The 22,403-nt window shown below is 44.4% G+C and overlaps 1 protein-coding gene across 3 annotated transcripts in view; it reads left to right on the top strand.

Moving 5' to 3' along the window:
• The first annotated feature begins 11,754 nt into the window (after nt 1–11,754).
• ANO1 (anoctamin 1) overlaps nt 11,755–22,403 on the top strand; it is a 108,667-nt gene continuing 98,018 nt past the window's right edge. The window contains exons 1-2 of one of the 3 annotated variants that reach the window (XM_074997449.1): nt 11,755–11,886; nt 12,152–12,235. In XM_074997449.1, the coding sequence (XP_074853550.1) occupies nt 12,178–12,235 (58 nt within the window). In that variant the 5' untranslated portion in view covers nt 11,755–11,886; nt 12,152–12,177. Of the gene's footprint in view, nt 12,236–22,403 lie in introns of all 3 variants that reach the window. The other 2 variants (XM_074997450.1, XM_074997448.1) reach the window with 2 other exon arrangements.

The raw sequence follows: 22,403 nt of genomic DNA on the forward strand, positions 1-22,403 counted from the left end.
GTGAGGAGGGACAAGGAGTGGGTATTGTAAAGCAGAGGGTTGGTTGGGTTCAAGGCAGTGGTGCAGTTGGTTGGGTTCTAGGCATAGGTCCCTTCCAGCCCTATGATTCTGGGTGGGGGGGTGCAGACATTAGAGCAGGTTGTCCCTGGCCTCCAGCTGTGCCCCCCGGGGCCATATAGTGGTTGGGGGGGTGACACTTTGGGGACTACCTCCTGCAACCCCCTCCATCCTGCAGCCCATTTAGTGGGGCACTCCAGGGGCTGCCCAGGCTCTGGGGGCTGTCCCCCATCTCTAGTGCCCCCTGTGGCCTATAGGCTGTCAGGGTGGACCAGGATATGGGGGCTGCCCCTCCATCCTCTGAGCACCACCCCACCCCCGCAATCCATGGCCTATAGGCGGAAGTGAGGGCAAGGATCCAGGATTGCCCCTTGCCTCCAATGGCCCCATTCAGCCTGCAGGCTGGGGGGCAGGATCCAAGGGCTCTTCCAACTCCAGCTACCCCCACAGCCTGTAGGCCAGATGCAGGAAGATCCAGGCATGAGGGAACTGCTCTCCTGTAGCTGCCTCCCATGGTCTTTAGGCTGTCTTGGTGAGCAGAGGATCTAAGGGGCTGCCCTGTTTCCACCTACACCCCCTCACTTGGCCTGCAGGCTGTCTGCAGGGGGGAACCAGGCTCCAGGAAGCTACCCCTGCTTCAATTAGTCCCCCAAGGTCTACAGGCTGTCTGAGTAGGGGCAGGCTGCAGGTGGTTGCCCCACTTCCACCTACCCCCGCATGGCCTGCTGGCTGTCTCGGGGGGCAGGCTGTGGGGGACTGTTCCTCCTCAAGCTGCCTCCCATGGCCTGCAGGCTGTCTGGGGATACCTAGGCTTCAAAGGGCTGCCCCCTCTCCATGGCCAGCAGGTTATTTGGGGGCAGACTCCAAGGCGCTGCCCCCTGCAACCTTCAGGTTGTCTTGGAGGGCCTCACTGCAGTGGGATGACCCCCCACTTCTGGATGCTCCCTGTGCTCTGTAGGTTATCTGGGGGAGCCAGGACATTCTCCAGCTGTCCCCACTACAGCATCACCCTCCCCCATAGACTGCAAGCTGTCTGGGTGGGGTGAGGTTCTGGGTGCTAACCCTGTCTTTCAGTGCTCCTCCTGTGTCCTTCAGGCTGTCTGGGGGGCTGCCCACCTCCATCAGTTCCCTTCTGTGTCCCATAGGCTCTCCACAGACAGGCAGGCGGTAGGTTTTGGGAAGGGGAACTACTTACACAGTTTTCCTGGCAGACTGCTGATCTCTCTTGGGGCTGCACCTGCCCTGAGTGGTCACTCTCAGTATCACACCCCTCCTGTCTATGCCTCTCCCTTCTGCCTCACTCTGCCCTTCCCCTTTCCATGTTCTGGGAAAACAGCCCATTCCCTGTACTTCCCATTTTCCAGGCACAACCAAACCCTCAAGCTGGTTTTAGTGAAGGTAAGAACAAGTCACACACCAAATTTACTGGTCAGACCTCTTTTGGTTTGGGAGGAATTCTTGAACCAATACAGCACCAACAGATACACTCAATTCCCCAACAGCTCGATTCATCCTTACAATGGAAATGACTGAAATTGTACACCCAACCTTTAAGTGCCTCCATTCATCCACACTCAAAGTCTTACGTTAGTCATTCCTGTTCCAATCTGGGCAGTGCTTTTTTGTGCCGGTACTTGCGGTACTGAGTACCAGCACCACAGCAGCTCCAGCCGTGGGATTGGCTGGGGCGGGGGAGCCGAAGTACCAGCTGAGTACTGTCTCCCCCCTTTTTTACATAAAAGGCACTGGATCTATGTATTCTCACCAGCCGGGGTGAGAGGCATGCATACAAACTGTATACATTCCCCTTGCTCCCCGACAGTGAAGGGAACAGGAAGAACAGCAAGCAGCATCCCAGTGGGCTCAACTGCCGCCCCTTGGCCCTCCCAAAATGGCACCCTGGCATATAGGTCGGAGGACTGAAGAAGACAACACGTCTGTTCCTTTGAACTATCAGCACCATCCTGACCTCTGACTACTGCACAGTTTATTCCTTTTTCTCAAGTGAGTCTTCACAACAGCCATGCATGAAATTGGGCCTCACTTCTTTTGAAGACAAGCTCTCTAAAGACGAGTTCTTTATTAACAGAGGTAAGACAACAGACTAACCTGAAGTATTGACAGCAACAACAGTATGTAGTTAAGGGTGAAACATAAAACTATGCAACGCATGAAACTTTGCAGTAGCCCTTGTGCATAGGTACTCCACTAATTACAGTTAACTATTAAAGGGTCTCGTAATACTTTCATGTTCAGTACCAGGGGAAATACAATATTAGACCCCTATGGTACAAGTGAACAAATGTGAAATGGGGTTGTGTTTGACACTATATAACCATAGTACATTTGGTAACAGTACCCCAACAATTTTGCAATATATTGTATCTTTTATACACTTTCTAATGGCCAGATTCTGATACCTTTACTCACACTGAAAAGCATCTTAATCTATGAGTAGCTGTGTTGGTGTTGGTGGAACTAATGAGTAATAAAAACATTGCCCTTTGTGAACATTGAAATCTGGGCCTAAATTGTCTGCTGCCCCTGTGTCGAATGTGCCATTAAATAACTGATACACTGGTAGGCAGGTGTTCTAGTGATTTATTCCATGTTATGTAATAAGGATGTATCAACGATTAGTTTGTTTCATGTATTTACTTACCTTAAACTGCTGGAACCAGCAGCCAAACTCCTTTTGATTTTAGTGTAAACCAGAGCGGGAAGATAAGTGTACAATAAGAGCAGAAGGAACTATTGTGATCAAATGATAAATGTGCATACAGGAGTGACTTCTGCTCTTATGCTGTTCCAATAACTCTGTGCATGTGCCACTGTCTGTCTGAAGTATCAGTTTGACCAAACTGCTGAAGAGATGAACTAGGAGTACTGAGAAAGTTTCAAAATACATAGAATGGATAAACTGTACAGTGATCTTAGATTAGAAAGGCAACATCAGTGTGGAATGGGACACTGAATTCCACAGAAAAATATGGAGTATATCATAAAAATAAATTCTAAAACACCCAAAAACACTTTACTCTTCTCTCCATATGATAAAGGAACTTAAGCTGTAACAAGGACCGCAAAGGGGGAACATGATCTGCTTTTCTAACTGGTACCTCAGGAGAGTCAGACAAGATTGAGAATTAAATAGCATTCAGAATCTATATTTGGGTTTAGATTGTGACTTGAGCTACATCCCCATGCAAGGGAGTGAGAAGCATCGTAACTCCCTCTATGCTGCTTATGTGGAGCATGGGTCCAGGCATGCAGGAATAAATGGCTGTCAGTGGGTGGGCAGTGGAGGGAAATGAAAAGTGGCTTGGTTACGTCCCTCTCCCAAGTTACCAGTGCAGCTGGGATGGGATGGGGTTTGCTGCAATTTCCTTCCCTCAAGAGCAAGGAAGGAGCAGAAGAGGAATTGTGACTCAGAGGTACATCTGAATCATAGTGTGTCTCTGGCTACTCCCATGGCAATGCTGTTTATACATAACTCCTTGCAATTAAAAAATCAAAATCTAGCCTTCAGAGTCCTGCCTGGACTCACAGATGATATCACTCACATGGTATCCCTCTCAGTGGCAGAAACACTCAAGTCCTTCAACATCCACAAAGTGTCTTGAAAACTTTTACCAGCATTAGCACGAAAGCTTGTATTAGCTACTGTTAGACAATGAGGAGATTCTAAATGTTGGCTGCTGTAAAGTGAGCAACACTTTGCAAATGCAAGGCAGACAAAGGAGAATGGGGTGTCAAGTCTGTTTTTTTAGTGTAAGCAGATGCTATGAAATAATTTAGGCCCAGATCCTGCAAGTGCTTATGCTCATGATCAACTTCAAGAATGTGAAGTGTCAATGGGACTAGATTACTTGTGCATGAAGTTAAGCATGTGCAGAATTATTTTCAAGATCAGGGCCACAGTGAACCTTGCATGCTGTTCCATGGTTACTTCATGTAGAGCTAACAAGGGAAGATCCCAGGACATGAAATGTGGGGATCCCATTTTACTTTAAAGCAAAAAGTGTTTGTACCTGAAATCTTCCTCATCTCTTCTACTGCTCTAACTGGTTTTGTTTTCCTCATTCTTATTTATTAAAACAATAAAATCTGCCTCCTAAAGGACTTTTCAAATGTCTGGTGATCCATTTTCCATCTGTTTTATTGCAGACAATCCCAGCAAAAATGTTTGTCAAAGCAGTAAACTTGTTTGTGCAGCAAATGCTCAGTTTGACGACTTTACACATTCACATGCCTGAAAAACACGCCCTATTTTCAGAGTATATTACTCTGTGCAGTGACTTCAATTGACATAATGCAAATTTCTATTTTATAATTTGAAATCTAAATACCTGACTCACCCTAGTCCAAATTCACAAAGTCCTTCCAGCTCTAGCACTTCAGCAAAGTACTTACTTACTTGTCCTTTAAACTGGTGTGATTTCTTTTTTTATTTGATAGGGTGGGGGGAAATAAATTAGCCGGTGCTAATTGCAAAGTTTATGTACTAGGATTTGATTCTGCTAACACTTGCACGTATTCTTACTTTTATTATCTTGGAGAGTTTCATTGAAATCACATACTGGTGAGATGATGTAATTACATTCTGGGATATAGTTTATTGTTAGTTTTTTATGCAAAACTCCAGGTGACTTCAATGCGAATTCCATAGATGGAACGATAGGATACTAATGGGGATATCAAGCACTTTGAGATCTATGGATGAAGAGTGCTAGGCTCATTTTTGGAGATCCAAGTGAGAATTTCTGTTTAATTTGATCGACATACACTTGTGCAGGAATGGGATCCATATCAAACTTTTCCATCCACTGCCATAATTGATGTCTTTCAGAGGCTGCCTGTGGTATGATTCAGCTGAGGCAGCAAGCAGAAATAAGTGGTAGAGCTACATTTAGTCTAGTTAAAACCTAAAATTAGTGAAATTTAGAAAGCACAGCAAATTACTCTTTTTTTTAATTCACCCCCAACTTTAAGACAGTAGGACTTTTACCTGCAGAAGATTTCTGTGCTTTGTTCAGCTTCCTTGTAAAGAAAAAGGAAAGATGTGGACAAATTGAAGGAAGTCCATAGAAGAGAAACAAAAATGTATTAAAGATCTAGAAAACATGAGCTATGAGGGAAGATTGAAAGAATTTGGGAGGGGGTATTAAATCTAAAAAAGAGAAGACAGAGGCTACGTCTACACGTGCACCCAACTTCGAAATAGCTTATTTCGATGTTGCGACATCGAAATAGGCTATTTCGATGAATAACGTCTACACGTCCTCCAGGGCTGGCAACGTCGATGTTCAACTTCGACGTTGCTCAGCCCAACATCGAAATAGGCACAGCGAGGGAACGTCTACACGCCAAAGTAGCACACATCGAAATAAGGGAGCCAGGCACAGCTGCAGACAGGGTCACGGGGCGGACTCAACAGCAAGTCGCTCCCTTAAAGGGCCCCTCCCAGACACACTTTCATTAAACAGTGCAAGATACACAGAGCCAACAACTAGTTGCAGACCCTGTATATGCAGCACGGACCCCCAGCTGCAGCAGCAGCAGCCAGAAGCCCTGGGCTAAGGGCTGCTGCCCACGGTGACCACAGAGCCCCGCAAGGGCTGGAGAGAGAGTATCTCTCAACCCCCCAGCTGATGGCCGCCATGGAGGACCCCGCTATTTCGATGTTGCGGGACGCGGATCGTCTACACATCCCTACTTCGATGTTGAACGTCGAAGTAGGGCGCTATTCCCATCCCCTCATGGGGTTAGCGACTTCGACGTCTCGCCGCCTAACGTCGATTTCAACTTCGAAATAGCGCCCAACACGTGTAGACGTGACGGGCACTATTTCGAAGTTACTGCCGCTACTTCGAAGTAGCGTGCACGTGTAGACGCAGCTAGAGGGTACACAGTAACAGCTTTCAAATACAGTAATGCCTCAAAATACACAATTTTGAGTTGTGCTTAACTCACATTAATGTGAGCTAAGCACTACTCAAAATCCTTCGCCCCCAGCCCCATACAGCCCCGGTTTAAACCCCCACCCTACATGGCCCCAGCTCACATACCCCCCACTCGCAGCCCTGGCTCTGGCTCACCTACCCCACAGCCCCAGCTCACCCCGTTCCCCCACCATGCACAGCTCCAGCTAAACCTCCCACAGGGCCGTGTGGTCCTGGCTCAACTCCACCCCTTGTCCCCCACTGCAGCCCCAACCCACCCCAGACTTAACCTCCATGCCACCCTCCCATGGCCCCAACCCACTGCTAGGCTTAACTCCTGACCTGCCCCCTCCCCCAACCCCAGGACTTACCTTTCGAAAGGAGCTCTAGGCGTTCCTGCTGTTTCCCCAGCTTCAGAACATGTGTTCCGCTGGGGGGAAAAGCCGCTTCCCTGACTTATGTGAAATTAGAGTTATGCGAGGGTGTGTGGGAGCGCAACCCTCATATAACTCAAGAGACTACTGTATCTAAAAGGTTGTTACAAGGAAGGAGGAGAAAAATTAGCTTCCTTAACCTCTGATGAGAGGACAAGAAGCAAAGGGCTTAAATTGCAGCAAAGAAGTTTTAGGTTGGATGTTAGAAAAAGCTTCCTACCTATCAGGGTGGTTGTGGAATCCCCTATCATTGGAGATTTTTTAAGAGCAGGCTAGACAAACTCCTGACAGGGGTGGTCTAGATCAGGGGTCAGCAAACAAAATTGCAAGAAGAGCCATTTTGGGGGGAATCGGAGTAAAAACTCAGTGATTCAAGAGCCACAACACACACAAATATGAGACAGTCTTTAATAAATAATGTCAAACCATACTTTTCTGTAACCCCTATTTTAAGAACAGCACACACTGAATGATTTGTAATACGATACATGTTTACTGCAGGACGGTCACAAACTTCTTACATATTCCATTTCTCCACACTTTACATGTTTGTACCGCTGTCCTCCTGACTTTCACTCTCGAACCCATTTCAATTATGCCAATTTTATTTCATGCTTAATTTGTTTTCTTTCTTCAAGTGTGCATTGCCTTTCACAGCAGGAATGCTGCAAACTTCCTTTTCAAAATCAAGATTTTATTAGCAACACAGGCAAAACACAGATACACTGTCATATCCCACAATTCACTGCGCCTATTAAAGGGGAAATTATCCAATGTTTTCAGATCACATATTGCTGCTATTTAGATACAAGTTGTTCATTGTTGGGCTTTTAGATGTTCACTGTATATAGAAAATAATCAGGAGGGGTTTTTGTTTAACTTTACAATTAGTGTCAGGAGCCGCAGAAGTCCTCAAAGACATGTGTGACTCTGGAGCTGCAGGTTGCAGATCCCTGGTCCTGCCATGAATGCAGGGGACTGCATTTAATGACCTGCCAAAGTTCCCTGCAGTTGTAGTATTCTATACAAAAGCTAGATACTGGGTATTATATAAGTCCAATTGTATTGCTTGCATGCGCCCTACAAAATGCTGACATTTTGGAACTGACGATCGCGGGGGTGGGAGGTCTTATTGCTTATAGTTTCACTGTTGACGAAAAATACTGGATATGGGATTATTCTTGCAAACAGTGTTTCATTTCATGATCATGTGATTATCTCCAAAGAGGTTCACTCTGTTGCCAAAGGTGTTCTCTAGGGTGACCTTATCAAAAATTTGACCCACCAAATCCAAGACAGAATTGGAGTGATTTCCCTGATTCCCACAAAGTTCACCTCTAAGCCATCCAGGGGGTTCATAAAATAATTTTAGAACAAATATAATTAACTACAAGGCAATTCAGAAAACCCAGGACATCCAGAAGAAACATCTGGTTTTTGTGTTTCAAATTCTGTGAGGGGAGCCATACTATACTATACTATACCATACTATACTATCAAGATACTTAGTATATTTTTATGAGCCAAACATAATCATTGCCTTCAAGTTTACTTAATATAAGCTTGATTGTCAGCTGGTGCTGCCTCCTTCCATGGTTGTGAGAGAGCATTTTGGCTTAACTGGACAGAAACATGAATAGATTCACTGATCTGTTCCACCTCCTCTTAGCAAGCACATGCTCTAGTGGTGTACTGGGGGTTGTCACAGGCTGCAGGGAAATATTATATTGTTAAAGTCCCTGGTTAAAACTCTGACAGAACCTAACTGGCATTTTCTGTTCCCTCTCAGTAAGTTCAGTTGTCAGCTATCACAGAGCCTGGCCCTTTAAGGAGTCAGCCTACCTGCCGCAGGCTTCTATAAGGGAGAGTGAGCCAATTTCAGACACACCTGGAATCAAGTCAATCCCTTGGTGGCCAGCCATCACCTAATTGTCTAATAAGCTTTCAAAGGATTATCTGGGGGAAGCTAGAGTATGTTGCAGAAACTGGAAACTGTGGAGGAGAGGAGCTTTCGGGGGAACTCACCAGAGCAAGGTCTCTGGAAAGTGTGCTCTCACAAGACAGGTAACTCACAAGCAATGGCTGGTGAGCTCATTCTAGCAGGAATGATATGTTCTACAAGAGAAGAGCTGCAGCTGTCAGCTGTGTAGGACCCTAGTTCTGGGGAAAGTCTAGGTAGTGGCAAGACGTCTGACTCCAGGAAAGGGCCCTTAGCTCACAGAGCCCTTTGGGAGTAAAGAGATGGACATGGGGGGAATGGGGCAGACTGTTTTCTGTCTTTGACATTGGGAAGAAGGCTTGCTTGCATTTTCATTGGTTCTACAGTTAATAAACTAGATTTCTGTCCCCTTCAGAAAGGGCATTGTTCCCTTCTTAAAACTTCATTGATCTGCTGGTTGATTAGTAACAGAAAGGTAGCCGGGTTAGTCTGTGCTCCAACAAAACAAAGCAGCAGAAATGTAGCACTTCGAAGACTAACAAAATGATTTCTTTGGTGATGAGATTTTGTGGGACAGACCCACTTCCTAAGATCAATTTCATTTCTAATACCGACTGACAGTTACAAGTACAGAGGACCACAAAGGGAGGGGAAAAAAGCAATAAAAACTGACAAACAGGATTGGATGAAGGTGGTGAGAGGTGGGGGGGATGTTAATTGTTCTGTCTGAGACATTAACATCCCCTTCCTTCAATCCTGTTTGATTTGTCAGTTTTATTGCAATTCTTTTTCTTCTTGGTCCTCTGTACTTAACTAACAGTCTGTACTGGAAATGAAATTGATCTGAGGAAGTGGGTCTGTCCCACCAAAGCTCATCACCTAATAAACCATTTTGTTAGTCTTTAAAGTGCTACATTTCTGCTCTTTTGTTCTGCTTGTTGATGTCAGGGGAGAGGGAGGCAGGAAGCACCTACAGTACTTCTTTTGGCCCAAAAGGGGTGCTGTAGAGCCAGGGCACCTTATGACAACACCACTGTTCTCCAGTGTTCACATGTTAATGTTGTACAGGTATAGAGTTTATGCTCACATAAGTAAGTACAAATTATGCTCAAACATATTGCAGATCTGGAACACGTACTACTTCAATAAAGTAAAAATTGTACATTTTTCATAGTTGTCTAAATCTATATTTGCATTTAAAAAGTGAAAGGAAGTAAACAGTTTGAAAAAAAAATAGCCTAAAAGCATTTTCAAAGCCTCTTGGAATTTATATTCTGTCAAGAAATCATCTACATTCTAAAAAAGTCCTTTGTTTATACCCGTATCCAATGGTCTTTCCGCTGCATCACATCAGATTTCAAACTTATTCTGAGGTTGTTCTCTCCTTGTTTCAGTATTGCAGTGACCACAAAAGCCTGAACACTTGTACCATCAAGGAAACCTGAGAGAGTAAAATTAGGAGTTTGACTCTTGAAACACTTCTTCAGTGAGACAGAATCAGCTCTGTGGCTTAGCACTGTGCCTAGAAGGTAAGAGTTTGGGTTCTAATACCATCTTTCTTCTCCCATGGCTTTGGATGAGCCCCCAGGAGTTAAATTTGGTACCCTATGGTCTACTGTCAGTAAGGATCAGAACATGGCTGCACTGCTTCAGGAATATTGCAGGCATCAGACTGATTCAGTCACAAAGGGTTCTTGCTTTCCCCATTGCTCTGTGTGCGTGCGCGCGCGCACTTTTTTATTTTGGTGGTAGTCATGGCCAGTGTTTTGCAGGGAGGATGTAATCAAAGTCACACCTGCATATGCAGCAGTGAGAACAGAAACTTTGCGGCACTTCTTCTCACCCCCATGTAAGCTGTCATGCAAATAGCCCCCCATGGGAGTGAAGGAGCTCCTTATGCACTTTATTCCCTTGCACAGGTGTTCGTAAACTGCAAGATGTCCTGCTCCAGTTTACTTATCTCTGTCGTCACTGCTAAGGCTCAAATTAGCCAGGTCCTTAGAGATACGTAGGTGACTAAAAGTGCAGGCAAGCACCTTAGATGCTTTTGAAAATCTCGTATCTGTATAGCTACCCAACTACACTAAAACCAGGCCCTTGGAAGTTATCTTAAATGACAAGGCTTGCAACATAGAAGAAGGAGGAAGAGAAAGTTAAAAATAAAACTCCTTCTGGGCACTGAACCATTAAATCATGATGCTCTGACTAGGCAGTTGAAGAGGGCCTTTTTCACCACAGTCCTATTAAATTTTGACCTTTTCCTTGTATAGGAGTCCAAAACCATTCCAAGAGATCAATGAACTATCAAAGACTTTACCATGCTAATACCCTCTTTAATTATATCTTACTCTGATGGATACCATCAGTCAAGAGACAGGAATTTTCTGGACCCCCAAAGGCTGGGGGTGATGTCCAAAAACTCAGCCTGACCCCATTGGAAGTTCTGCTAGGTCTCCAGTGCGTGGTTTCCGAAAACTACCCCTGGTGCTGCAGCCTGCTGGAGGGAAAAAAAGTTAGTGACCTTTGAGAGGAATTCTCCTAGCACATGTCAGCTGCTGCCATCATTCAGGGGGGTTACTCAAACTCCCAAGGTCAGTTCACTCTGCAGCAAATGGCTCTGTTTAAGGTAGATCTGGGTTGGGATTTATTATGTTTACTGATAGGTGTCATTGTGGGGTTTTATGGTCACAAAGAAGGTGCCTTCTTTGCAGTTTGGCAGGGTGCTGTTCAGCACTTCCCTGCTTTCCTTTGCCTGCAGCAAAACTCCAGGAGAGCACCTGAAATCTGATTTGGTTCAAAGCCTATGGAAAGGGAGTGGGAAGATTGCAATTTTAGATCGAGCTCAGATCTCCTGGGATCTGTCTGGTCCCTCTTCCCTAAAATCTCCAATCTCAGCCCAGAGGAGAAAAAGTTCCAGATCTCCCTGCAGAGCTGAGAAGCCAACTCCAGTCATAACTCCTTTTCTAGCGACCCCCATTTCAACCCTCCCCACAACCTGGGCTTACCACACGGGCTGTCTGCTCCTGGCCCCCCCACTCCCCCAAGCCCTGTAGGAAACACCCAGCTACAGGTGCTCCGTCTAAAAGCCCCCTCAAGCAAACAGTGCGACCCGGGAACAGATCCTAGCCCCCGCCGCCCCCGAGCGCTTCAGGCAGGGCAGAGCCCCGCCACGGGCTAGCCTGCCAAGCCAAGCGAGGCGCTGCTCCGGGGATGCCTGGAGCCTCCTGCTGCGCGCCAAGGGCGCGCCCCACTCCCAGAGAGCTCCGGCTGCTGGGGAATAGGCGCTCCCTGTGCTGCGCCCGGCAAGCGAGTCACGTGGAGGGCTGGGATCCCACTGCCTTGTGCAGGAGCGAGCGTGCTGCGGGCGCGGAGCAGCCCACTGCTCTATTTAAAGTCCCTGCCGCTCTCTTGCCGGCGTGGGGTGGGGGGTCCTGAGAAGGCGCCGAGCGATTAAAACCCCTTCTGCATGGCAGAGGCTGCAGCTTTCTGCAAGGGGAGCAGGGTCAGCTCGTAGGTGCGTGCGGAGCTGCTCTGCTTTCCAGAGCATCCCGTTGGGAACTTGTTCGGTTTCTTTTTTTCCTCTCTCAAGTTTGGCTGGTTGCAGGGACTGTACGTTTATTATTAGCGGTGGTGGTGGTCACATTGCTAGCAAATGTCCTGTCTGACAAAAGTGGGGGCAGTAGCTGACTGGCTTCCTTATGCCCGTTGAAAGAAAGGAAAAAAAGCAAAGAGGAAGGATCCCTCCAAGTTGAAATATTCTTTTTGGTACCAATTTGCAGCTGAGCTTTCCAGGCTTGGATAAGAAATGGATAAGGATGGGATTGATCTCCAGAGGATCCCCCCAGAGACATCTTGGGGGCCACGTAAGTGTTTATAGCAATGCGGGAAAATGTGAAGGGTCTTAGTTTGGATTTTGGGCATGTCATGAGAGGGCAAGTCATTTTTACTCTAGTTTGGTAATTCTGAGGGGAAACCAGATTATCCAAATGTCGTTCCTCCACCTCTTCCCCACTAGGAGATCCCTATTAAGGGATTTGAGTGATTTTTATTTTAAATTATAAGAACTATATGCTACTTACCAAAGTACTGGCAAAATAAGCCTTTCATCTAAAACATAAAATAATGATCAGTCACAGTTGCCCAAATATAGCAATTAAAAGCTTATTTATCACTTTTTAAAAAGCCAATCTACTCATAAAACACTGAAAATGCAATTTATGCAATGCTATAGGAGCAAACTTTCACTGAGTTTATATTATAGAATGGAAGAAAAAAACGACTGAAACTGAAAGGTCTGTGTATGTGTCTAGTTGTGTACCTCTTTTTTAATCCGTAATGTATTTATTAAATAAGGTAAATTTTATATCCCACTATCATCAAATGAGTTCAAACAGGTATAGCTAGATAGATTGGAGAATGAAAGTACTCCATGGCTGAGAACTTACTGAACATTTATGACCACAGAGTAGATATCTTAATGATACAGGGTACAGGAGAGAATTTCCTTGCCTTTCCCCCTGAAGTAAATCAGTCATGTGTATGTATCTATGCACACACATACAAATGACTATCTGTGTTTATTGAATGACTTTTTCTTAGTTTAGAGGCTCTTAAACTCAGAATTGACCTGACAAGCAGGAAAATACTGTAACACTTGATCATCCAGCTGAACTGTATACAAATGAATTAAATTTAGAATGGCAACGTTTATAAATTCCATGCTTTACAATCAAAATTCCAAATCTGTTTGCTGCTAAGAATAGCACAGGGAGCCCTTTCTTTACTCCCTTTTTTTATTCCCATGAAGACTGTTATCCTAAAGTCTGCTTATTAAACAGCCAAATATGTAACTGGAACTCAGCCCATATCTAAAAGTAACACTGTATGCTCATCAAATCTCAGACCAGCCAGAGTGTCTCAGGATGTGGCGGGGGAAGCTTCTGATAATCTACCTGACAGAAAACAGCTGGTTTTGATATCAAAATATTCCTCTTCTGTTGTCCATTAATTGTCCCATGTTAACATTTATAGTAGAAAAGGTATAATTTCATTTCAGAGTTGGAGCACTCTAAAATGAAAAGCAGGAAAAACAGGGGCAGCTAATGAGTTATCGAAGTACATTAACAGAGAAATCAATGAGGACCAAATGGTACTAAAAAGAAATACTATTTCTCATGAAGCAGGAAGCTATTTATCATAAGGCAATCAAAGTGATAAGCCAAAAGACTCCTGGAAAATTAATACTTTAGTGACATTCTCCATTTAATTCACTGATTCACCCATTAGCAGCATGAACTGAATGTGCCCAGTCTCATCAATATGAAAAGGGAACAATTTTGGTCTCAAGCGCATCATTGGATTCCTATTGACAAGCCTTCCAAAAAGCTTCCTTTGAATGTTTATAAGATATAATCCATCAAACACTGCAGAGCTGTATGACTGTTGGTTTACCTTGGGAACCTTTGCTCTGCTCTGAGCTGCAAGAAGATACAGGACCCATTCCTGAATTCTCTATTTGTTCCCTACTAAACCAAAGCTTCCTCTGATTGCTGTGAAGTAAGGATTGAGGGGCATATTTATTTTTTTTAGAAAATGAATAAATAGGTTCATCTATAGTTTAGCATAAGTCAGCACATTTCTGCAGATTTTTCTTCTGAGTGTCTTCAGTGGCCCTATGCTATTGATTTGTGAGAAACCCCCTCTGGGAATTTTGGGCTTCACTGATGGCATGAAGGGGAAAGATCAACGGGGATGAGTGTCTGTTGTGTCATGGCCTCACAAACCCTCAGGCATCTTGTACCATATGGCATTGCTGACAGTTGTCAGCATTCTCTCATGCTGATTCCTCCACCCTCTCGGTATTGTAGAGGAGTGAGAATGAGCTGTGGAGCTGCAAGTAGCAGTAAGACTGGAGCAGCCAGGGCATGGGCAACCTATTGTCAGAAGGAACCATACTGGCACAGTATGGGGACAATGGCACAAACTGGGGAGCAGTTTGGAGGCAATGAGCATGAGACTCAGGACTTCTTTGGGTCTTGAGAGTCAGGCCTCCTGCAGAGTTAGAATGGAAGGAAATCCCACTTCCACATGTCGTTTAAACCATTGCTCCCTACCAAGGTGAAATCTTGAGCCTCCTAAAGTCATTGGAAGTTTTGCAGTTGACTTACCTAGGGCCAGGACTGCACCCCAGAAGTTGAAACCCATTTCCCTAGCACACTCTCTGGAAGAGAATAATCAGCCCCTTGAATTACTACTTCCATAGGAGGCCTATGGGCTTACATTCTCAAGAGGAGAAATTTCATAAAAATAGTGAGTTACTCCTACTACAAGTGACAGTGACGAATTATTTCCTGCTAATAAGTGATCAGCGACAAAAGACTAATAACCATTTTGATTTAATTAGACAGTCTCTTCCAGCAGTGTAGTCATTCACATGATTAACTTTCTTTTAATTTAAAAGACCTTACTCACTCACATTTGGGGATGGGTCCCTGTTCAGCCTGAGCAACTCCAGCAGGTAGTTTTGTTTGTGACAGTTCTTGGGGTATGCAACAGTGTGTCTCTCTGCTGAATAGCGTGCAGTACAACATGTCTAGTGCTCCATAAGCCTGGCAAGCAGGACAGTTCCCCAGGCACTTGAGGTTACAGAACAAATGAGTATCCGGGAACAAGTGACACAGCAGAGCTGGTAATGAGGTTAAGACTCAGCATATTTACCATAACTAGAAGCTGCTATAGTTATGTTCTATTACACAATTGTAGTTATGAAATATGGAAGAAGGGTAGCCTGCCAAAATAGGAGGCAAAAGTCACCCTGGGAAGTGGGAGTATTTGTTGGCACCAAGAGGGGAAAAATGTCCATTTTAATATTAATTATACCCCTTGGATTCTGATGACCTTGAGAAAAGGAAATGCTGTGAGTGGAGAGAGAGTTCCTTTTATCGAGGAATCTTAGCGGACATCACGGATTGCAGGGGCTGATCCTAGTGCTGAATTCTCTCATTGGCTTCAATGTGCTGAGCACATCTCTGGAGCTGCTCGGCACCTGGCACAACTGGGACCTTGGCAAGCAACCCTTGCTAGAGCATATATCATCCTATGTTTCATTAGAGTAAATCCAAAAGGTACATATGAGAAGCATTTAGCTCTAATTCATCCACCAACTGTCAATATATTTTCCTAAAAACAAAGCTAAGGGTAATTCAGAGTGCTTAAATTTTCTTTTTGCATAGAGATTAGTACTCCAATAAAGCAATGTAGCTGTTTTGCTGAATTACTTGTACAACCTCAAAATGTACATTTTTAAGGACTGAATCTTGTGTGGCACTGAACACTCTGAATCAATGGGGGTGTTGATCAGCTGTCCAGACTGAGCCTATTTTAATACTTGGAGATGATCTTGAGCAAGTGTCAAAGATTTCAAGCACTTTAGAAATCAAACATTCATTTCATATGCTGTCACTTATTTTGTAGGTAAATAATAATCTATTTAATTTGACTCTATAGGCATAAGCAGGAATATGTCAAATGTATTTTTCTGCATGATGATGTACTTCAATGTACCTCAGCACATATAAAAACTAACTGGGCCTTCTAAGGTAGTGACCATATGTAGACCCATTCCACTTAATATCTTGGGAGATTACTATAATCGCATGGATGGGAGTCAAGGGGGAAAAGTGTTTATGTAGGTTTAAAATATGAGCCTCTATCATGTTTGCCATAAACATCCTGCCTTTACAACTGGATGGTACAATAGCAGACAGAACTCGCTTTAAAAGCAGTTATGTGCATGAAAGCATCTCTGGAACTATCTGTCTTCATCCCTTGCAGAACTCCTTTCATACTGACACCTCCAGTACCCGAGTGGTACTATTAAAAATTCAGTCCTATTCCAACAGAATACAGTGGTACCTGAGAAATTGCTTCTATTTTCTGTCCTAAGTACAGGAAAATATTAGTGTCTTAAGTGCTACTCTGAGATACCTTACAGTAAAGGTTAGCCTTTTAGTGACAATCAAAATTGGTGACTTGTTTACAAGATTCTAAGCACACATGCTGAGTAGCGCTGTTTCAAATATTCCAGCCATACTGTTGGAGGGAAAATGCAAGGAAGAAGCTAAGGCAAATAACTGTATCATCCTCCATTTCTGAAAGTATGCATGCTTATTTAGAGGGTATTTAAAGGCCACCCCTCCTTTGAATCCTGCACCAGCCCCATTATACCCTTTTTATATCTCCTTGAGACAATTCATCTCCAAGGCTCTGACTAGCTCTAGTTCATCTATTTCTCTACTTGTCCTGCAGCATCTTCCTTTTTGGCATTCTTTTATGCTCTTGTTGTCTTCTCTTAAGAGCATCTCTATCTCCTTTCTCATGCAACTTCCAGCCTGTGTGCCAAGCAACCTCATCTGCCTTCAAACTTCTTGACCTCTCACCTGTAGCCTGCTGATGTCATCAATCTACTTTAATTCCAGATTTTTTAAATTTATAAAATAGTAATATGTTGCCCCACATCACATCTCTTGATCTTTCACTGGGATATCACTTCTTCTGTGTTCTCCATCCTACTCCATACCTTTGTTACCAATGCACTTTGCAGCAGTGTATAAGTTAGAGCCTGTCCATGCAAACTATTTATTCAGGCAACTGGTCCTTGCTAATATTTATATTCTGGGATTGCTAGGACTGCTTGCACCTATGTGAATTTGGGGTTCCAAGCACTTAGAGTGCAATTCACTAAGACGGAATTTGTCATTTTTAAATAACCTTTAAAGTTCCCATAGAAAGTTGTTTATCTTTTCAGAGAATCGATGTTGCGAGGATGTTGGGGTCTTTTTGGTTTTTTTTTTTTTAGGGGAGGGGATAGTTTTTTGAAGTTACAAGGGAACTTGTACAATATTTTTCTCCTTAGTCCATTATACAACACGATGTTCATGAATCATATTATAATCATGATACTAAGACTTTTTACAACACCCTTCAGATTGCTTTAGAGACAGTTAAGGGAAGGACTCAGGCAAAGAAAGTTGGTGACTTGACTTTGGCTATGATATAAGTTGTTGTGATATCTGGATGTTCCTGGGTTCTAGGCTTCTGGTCAGATCACTCCTGTCTCTGTGCCAGGAAATTTGATCTGTATGCACCAGTATGTGCAAAATTTTATCTCCTGTCCACACTGCAGATATTTATTGCCTGTTTTGCGCACTCTGATGCCAGCCGAAGTTCCGCTCACAGAACAAGCTCAGAATATGCAATAGAAATCTGCATGACTGATGAGATGAGAGGACAAAATTCTGGCCCAGGAGAAGAGATTAAACAAATTTGAAAGTACCTGGTTAATAATGAAGGAAAAGGAAAGTCATGGATAACAATTACATTCACAAATACAAAATTCAGAACGTGTTGCTTTTAAAAAGGTGTACTGTGTAAATCACACAACCATTCTTTTGAGCCAACTATCCTGAGTGCGCATATACTTCAGCAGCATCACAAGGCCAATGTTAATGTAAGGGTGAAAAGCTCTTAAACTCTTGTCTTCAGTGTAGCTTTAAATACAAATAGGGTTCTCTAAAGTATAACTTTTCATGCCATTTTTTTCTCTTTTGCTTTTACATTTGGGTCTGGTTTACAGTTGACATCAGTGGGATATAGTTCTTTATTTAGGATTCCCAGGTTTTGACTCCTTAACTTCAGTGAAGTTTGAAAGTGTTCAATCCTTTACTGCTTAGTGTGATCAATAATAGGAAGAAATGTGTTAATTTATATTTAGTCTGTCATATTGTAATATTTTCAACTCAGAATCATCTCCCATCCCTCATGTTCATGTATGACTGTCTGTTTGTTTTTTGTTTTTTCCTAGTCTGGCATGTAGAAATTCAAAGAACTTTATGCCAACCTAGGAAAAATCTTATTGCAATGTGGAAAAGAGAGTGTTTCTGCCAAAAGTCACTAAATACACACAAGCTTTTTTGTGGTACCGATGCCTTCAGAGGGAATTCTGCATGTGCACCTTTTGGCCTACTATTTTTCCACTCCTATTCTGGTACCAGAGCCACTGCAGAAAAAATTTTCAGGCAAAGCAGCAGATCTAGTGGGTGTGGTTCACTGAGTTGTGTGCATATGCTCTCTGACTAGATAATGGCCATGTGTGCATCCACACCTGGGTATAAAAACCATAAGCAACCTGTTCATGGGGCAACTGAGAGATGAACTTTCAAGCATGAATTAAGATGGATTTCTTGAATATGAGTATATGCCCCTTTCATAGTTGTGTGTGTTGGGGGGGGGGGCTGAATTAGGCCGTGTGTCTTCAGTTGTAATACGCTAGGCGCATATTACCACTACCAATGGAAGATGTGTATTGAATGGTTTTGAGGGCATGGGGTTAGAGGATGCATCATGCAAAAAATGGAGGCATGGCACAGGAGGCTGGGGTGGACCTGGGGTGACAGGGGAAGGTGTTGGATATTGCCACGACAATGCAAGGGGAGGGCATGAGGGATTACAAGTACAGTGAGGCAGAGGGGCCAGCCAGCAGGGAAACTAGTAAAGCTTGAGGGCCAGTGCCAGCAGCAGGGGTCTGCTCCTGCTCTCTGCCTCTCCCCATGCAATAGCTGGCAGTGGCGGGGTGGGGAGGGATAGCAAGGCTACACCATTCTGGGGGAGAGGCAGAATTACCTCTACATCCCCTGGCAGGAATCAGAGTGGTGCTGTCAGAAAGCAACCTGAGCTGGAGCCACCTTGCTACACTGCCCCCATCCCTGCTGCTGGGGAGTGGGGGATGCAGACCCTTGCTGTTTGGGTTCCAGCCTTTCTAGTCCCCCAGGCTGCCTCAGCTGGTGGAAGAAGGGGGACGGGCATGGAGCAAGGGTGAAATAGGGCTGGGAAGGTGGCAGAGCAAGGGTGGCCTGGAGACGGTGGGTAAGGGACGGGGTGAGACAGGTCTGGGGTGGAATGGGATTGCTCTAGCCCTTCCCTGGGCTGGAGAGGCACATGGCCAGTTACATCTGACCAGTTACCTCTGGATATGGTACAGCAAGTCTTCCAGCCTCGTTGATTCCTGATTCCTCCTTTTGCAGTGAGCAAAGATCAGATGTCTGCTGACTTTCTCAGCTAGGAGCCTTTGACACCTCTGGTATAAGCAAGATCCTTCTTGCTTAAGTGGTTGTGTTCTGTCCTTTCCAAATGTCGAAGCCTGCTTCTATTTAGTTAAATTCCCTTTGATTTCAATCAGAACAGAATTTGGTCCCAGTAAGTGATCAAAGAATTTTTTTTAAATCAATTTTTTTCTCTGTCCAGAAACAGTTTTCACATGTTTTGGCAGGCTAATGTTGATTGCTCTCCTGTATGGCATGCTGAGGAAAATAATAAAATAACTGATGCAAAGCATCTATATTAATTTTTACACATTTTTCACAGTAGCCTGATGCAAATACAAGCTTTCCTCTAGCCCAGAAGTTCTCAAACTGTGGGCCAAGAACTCCATTCTGGTGGACCAAGCGAAGGTTATTAATTTTTTGTTAGAAAGTGCTTTTATCCAAAGCACATTACAATAGCTAGCTAATGGTACAAATAACATTTGGAAAGGTTTCTCAGTGTCCACTGAGACCCTCAATTTTCCAGTGGTCTGTGGGCCAGGGTGGGGGGAAGTTAAACAATAAAAACAGTCGTGTACCTCGCTTTATTTTCATTTACTTCAAAGACTGAAGCAAAAGAGAATGAATAATGGGGTGCAGCATGGCAGCACATGCCCCCCACCCCCATGCCATGGATGGGCCAGGCAAGGGGCCAACTAGCATGGTCAGAGTCACTGGACAGCCAGGGAGACCTAGCGAGGTTGGAGGGTCCACAGCAGGGGTCCAGTCCCGCCCCCATGTCACTCACTGGCCGGGGAAGCAGAGCAACAGGGCTCCAGCTCACTCTGCTCTCCTGGCACATCACTTGGGGGAGGGGGCAGGATTGCCCTTTATGGGAAGTGGGGTGATGCAGCTGGAGAGCAGAGCGAGCCGGGGCTGTATTGCTACACTTGTCCCATTGCTGCTGGTGAGTGGGGAGGAAGTAGATTGCTGCTGCTGCTGCTGCTGCTGCTGGACTTCCAGCCCCATTAGTTCCCCAATCCCCATTGGTTGGGGGAAGAGCCAAGATGGAGCAAGCACAGGGAAGAGGTGGAAAGGGGGCAGAGCAAATGCAGGGAAGAGGAGGAGAGGGGGCAGAGCAAGTGCAGGGAGAGGGCGGAGCAGGGGTGGGGAGACGCAGGGCCTTGGGCAGACAGGGGTTGTTCTCGCCCTTCTTTGGACTGGGGGGGGGGGCTAACATAGCCAGTGCCTCCCCCCAGTGGCACCCCTCACCTTTTGCCCCTGGGGATCAGATAAGTGTTTTTTTTTTCTTGGATGGGTCTCAAGCAGGGTGTGGACAGGGGGACAAAATGAGGCTGAACACAGAGCCCCACTATCTCAAAATCTGGCACTGGCCTTTGATGTGGCAGCAGCGGGAGGGTAAGACTGAACAGACTGTCAAGGCCAGTTCTGTCATGTACAATGAAGCCTTGGTACCATTCTAGTTGCTGGTGGAAATTATTACATTACTCTATATATCCTGTGTTCATTGGCACAGAATCTGAACTTGGCTGTAGAAGAAAAATGGCTCTCTATATGTAAAAAGCATTTCAGCATGTGGTCAGGCAAACCTCACACAGATGCTGGTATCTGAGAGCCTGGTGTGAATGTTCTTTTTGATGAATGACAAGTCAAGGTTTCTAGAAATAAAGTAATGGTTTTTTCCTTTTTATTTCCTGTGACTTAACATGTTTTATTCAGCTATGTAATTACCATGGGATTTAGGGTAGCAGCTGACTCACCAAGCTGGAATATGGAACTGAACTTTATGTCAGCAATAGGGAAGAAGATTAAGATCCTGGGTTCATGTCTCTGAGGATGAAACGGGACTGAATCCAGGGTTCTGCTGCAGGCTCCTTTCTAATGCAGAATGTTCACACGTTTGCCTTGTAGAATGTTGGGAAATGCTTGTCTTGTCTCTTTAGCACTCTGGAGAATAGCGGAAAGACCTTGTAAATCAGTGAAAGAACATCTAAGAGACCTATTAAGGTCAGTTAATTACTAAAATAATTAATCACAGGGGAGTTTCCAGTTAACTATTCTTCCAACACCACCCTGACTGTGGGTCGACTATAGTTCAAAATAACAATTACTTCCATCAAATTCAGCAACATTTTTAATAGTTTAAGCTTCCCTGCACATACTGTCAGTTCATCATATTGCCGATAACGAGCCCGTGATCTTGAAACCATAAGTGTGTGAAGATGTATTTATTTCAGCCTGCTTTTAAGTAAGCAAAGAGCCCATTTGTTTGCGGGGACTAGCCACTAAAATAGTCATCTTTCAGGCTATAAAAAGATAAGATACTGTCTTGTTTCTGTATCCTTAAATCTAAAATATGCCTGGGTGTCAATGAGGAATCGAGGGATTGCACCACTTGAGAGGAGACTCAGAGCACTTCACAGAATCAGGTCCATATAGCACACTTCACAGCCAATACAAAAAAACAAACTTTCTAGATGATCTACCTGGCTGAAAAGTGACTCTTCTAGGCTGTATAAGGTATGCCTGCTGTAAGGGCTTGTCTTAGGGTTACAGTTAGGGATGCTGTATGGTCGGTCAGAGGGGTGGTCTGACCGAAGTCCTCAGTGCATTTTACTTGATGTCAAAAATATTCCACCTAATAAAAATGGAAAGACTGAACTGTCTAGAGATGTGACTTGGGTGGTATTAAAATCTCCCTTCAATATGATAGGTAGAGTCCTCAGAGCTGATGTGTCCAGACAAGTGATTAAAGAAATTTAGATCATATCTCTTAGAAACATGTACAGTACATTGATATCTACTCTTTGACCTTGTGTTTTACAAGATAAAACAAGAATTTTCTCTGTTCCCACCCAAGAATTCCTTTTCTGGGCTTACAGATACAAGCTCTTAATTTTTGGCACGTATGGTATGTATTATGTCTGTGCAC

Source organism: Carettochelys insculpta, chromosome 6 (assembly GCF_033958435.1).
Source record: "Carettochelys insculpta isolate YL-2023 chromosome 6, ASM3395843v1, whole genome shotgun sequence".
Classification (NCBI taxonomy): Eukaryota; Metazoa; Chordata; order Testudines; family Carettochelyidae; genus Carettochelys; species Carettochelys insculpta.